Genomic DNA, 3001 nt, shown 5'->3' on the forward strand with positions numbered 1-3001 from the left:
AGAATATTATTTACTAAATGCCAAAGTGCTTTTGAACAAAGCCATTCACCATACATGTCAATTACCATGGTCTTTAGCTAATCATTTACATGTTGATTTTTACATGTGAGCCAAGCAAATTCAATGGTACTGTATTAGAATCGTTTCAGATAAAATCTTGTTAGTCCAGTGGAGGTGGGGAGGAGGAGCAGTTAGACTCATTACCAAATATTAACACTTGGTATAAATGAGGTCCTTCAGTGAGAAAAAAAAAAAATCCCAGATTTCCTTGAGTATTAATTTGGTATAGGGAACTGTACAGGGACCATCAAGGTACATTACTGTCCTTCTGAATTACATTAGCTCAGAAATCCTATACAGGGTCGATGTGAGTAGGAACTGACTAGACAGCACTTAGTGATCACAACAGTAGTGGTTTTTACGGAGCCCTGGTGGTACAGTGGTTCAGCGGTTGGCTGCTAATCAAAGATTAGCAGTTTGAACTCACCAGCTGTTCCTGAGGGAGAAAGCCCGGGCGATCTGCTTCTGTAGAGATTTGCAGCCTGGGAAACCCTGTGGGTTTGAGTCAGAATTGGGTTTGGTTTGGATAGTGGTGTTCAGGGTTAGGTGAGATTGGGAGAATCTGTGAAACTTGAGGAGAACTGGAGTCTTCAAGTAACCATAAATAATTTGTAGTTTCTTTTGTGAAGTTGTCATGGGTGGACTCTGGTCTGAATTTTATAACAGTCTGAAAGGTACTACTTAAAAGTCTTGTAAGCAAGCTCCAGACCCCACACCAGTCAGTTGGTGGTACTTCTCTAAATCATATTGTTTATAAGGGTGGTGGTGGTGGGTGAGTGCTGTCCAGTCCATTCTGACTCTAGTGATAGTAACCCTTTATAGGGTTTCCAAGGCTGTAAATAAATCGTTGTGAGAATAGAAAGCCTCATCTTTCTCCCAAAAACAGCTGTTGGACTTGAACCACTGAACTTGTGGTTTGCAGTCCAGTGTGTATCCTACAGAGCCACTGTGCTTCATTTTGTAAGGGTACTAAAAATTGAAAAAATAAATAAATAGTGAATTTTCTCTGGTGCCTAAAGGGAAAGGAAAGAACCCTTGCCCTCATTTTTCTTAAAACATTTCCTCCAGAAAACTTGTCATTGTAAATCCTCTCTCTGTTTCTGAGATACATGTAAACCTTCTTAAAAGTTAGTGAGTCTTTTACCAATTTTGTATCCCAGGGATCTTTCTTGGGGTCCTTGGGGACATCACTGTGAAATGTGAGCATCAAGGACAACGGCACCCTGTCCCCATCAGGTGCCTGGTTCCAATAGGAACTTCTTATTAGTCAGAAAGGTAGAAGTTTTCATTTTCCTTTGGATAAAGAATTCACATGAATGTAGTGGCTTTATCTGCCTAGCTACACTAAAGGGTGAACTTTCTGTCTTTGAGAACTCTTTGGTAGATTGTCTGTGATGCGCACTCTAGTCTGGTTTATGCTTATTCAGTTATAAAACTTTTTCCTGAATTTATGGAGAAGAGTATTTGGGTTGGCAGAAGATTTTATTTTAATTTCCCCAACATGCTTGTACTAACAGATGCATTGCTAGTATTTACCAGGAATTCTTAGAGTTAACCACAAAGGTAAGCATTACCACTTTGCTTAAACAAGGGACAGAGTGGTAAATTGATGGTAAAAATAGGAAGAAGTCAGCAGTTTTAACTCTGAAAAGGAGTCAGAAAAAAGGGAGAAAAAGAAAAACCAAAAAAGATCACACTTCTTCCCCAGTGTAATTTAGTTTGATCTTTTAAGCTAAGTGAAATGCCTTTTCACTTTGTTCAGTTTAACATAATGCTTGGTTCTCTGTAGAAGCAGGTATTTGGGGGGCATAATCTTGTAATCCTGCTGCTTGGACAAACTGAGATAAAGTCAAAGAATTGGATTTTTCCCCAGTATGACTTTTTTGCTCTAAAAACAAACCTATATTGTCCCTGTAGGGAAGGGTGATGGAACGTTTGAACAGGGGTTCTTCAATTCCCAGTAGCTCCCGAGTATGCCGAGAAATTATCTGAAATGCAAGAATAATATTAAATGGGACCAACCTGAAAATACAATTAGATCTAAAACATTTGACTTCGTTCTTTAGGCCTTTTAAATGCTAACATTAGTTAAGTTGTTTCTAAGGGAAAATAAAATAATGAAATGACACATTTAAAGGTTTACCAGCCTGGTCTTATCAAAATGAAGTTCTTAAGAGAAATAATACATGATTTATCACATTTAAAAAGCACCATTTAAAGATGTTTCTAGACCTTTGAATCAGATGTCCATGGATGGGTTCATTTCTTTCTTCTGGCGGAGCCATCTGACCAACCGTTAAGAGTAAATAATAGTTTCAGATTAAGAGCCATGGCAATCCCTGGGAAGGTTAATAAGTACCTTGTCTATAGGGGTTTAGTTAATTTGCAACTAAGAAAACATTTAAACCATTACTCAGTTACTCAGTTTGCTTGACTAAAAAAAGAAATCTCCAACACTAAAAAAGCAGACAATAAATTCATGCTGTTTTATTCTGTACTTTCAGATTCTTTTAAAATATTTTTGCTACTGTACTCAGTATTTCAATAACCTACTTTATATTCATTGAACACCAGGCCACTTACTATCTGATATTAAACTCTCATTGTTTACTTACCTTTTCAAATTCTAATTTAATCATACATAGGTCAGTTATAACTTTGTTATTTGAATTTGCATGTGCATATTAATGACCATGCTGCCCATGAGACTGCTGTTAGAATATGCCCAAAAGATACAAGACTAGAATTCATGCCACAGACAATTCTCAACCTGATGCAAAACTGATGAGAGAGAGAATAGGAAAGGCTGGCTGGAATGAAGTTTAGGGTGTTTTGTGAACTTTTGAGCCCCCAAGAAGATGGACTGGCACCATGGCAGCAGCAACTGGCTCAAATGTAGCAACAATTGTGAGGTTGGCAGGGGACCTGGCAGTGTTTCGTT

The 3001-nt window shown here is 38.0% G+C and overlaps 1 protein-coding gene across 1 annotated transcript in view; it reads right to left on the reverse strand.

Moving 5' to 3' along the window:
• Window positions 1–1823: 1823 nt before the first annotated feature.
• SAMD15 (sterile alpha motif domain containing 15) overlaps window positions 1824–3001 on the reverse strand; it is a 19360-nt gene continuing 18182 nt past the window's right edge. The window contains exon 3 of the mRNA XM_006864788.1: window positions 1824–2048. Within this exon, the coding sequence (XP_006864850.1) occupies window positions 1824–2048 (225 nt within the window). The remainder of the gene's footprint in view (window positions 2049–3001) is intronic.

The sequence above is a fragment of the Chrysochloris asiatica genome, unplaced genomic scaffold, assembly GCF_000296735.1.
Source record: "Chrysochloris asiatica unplaced genomic scaffold, ChrAsi1.0 scaffold00070, whole genome shotgun sequence".
In the NCBI taxonomy this organism is placed as follows: Eukaryota; Metazoa; Chordata; class Mammalia; order Afrosoricida; family Chrysochloridae; genus Chrysochloris; species Chrysochloris asiatica.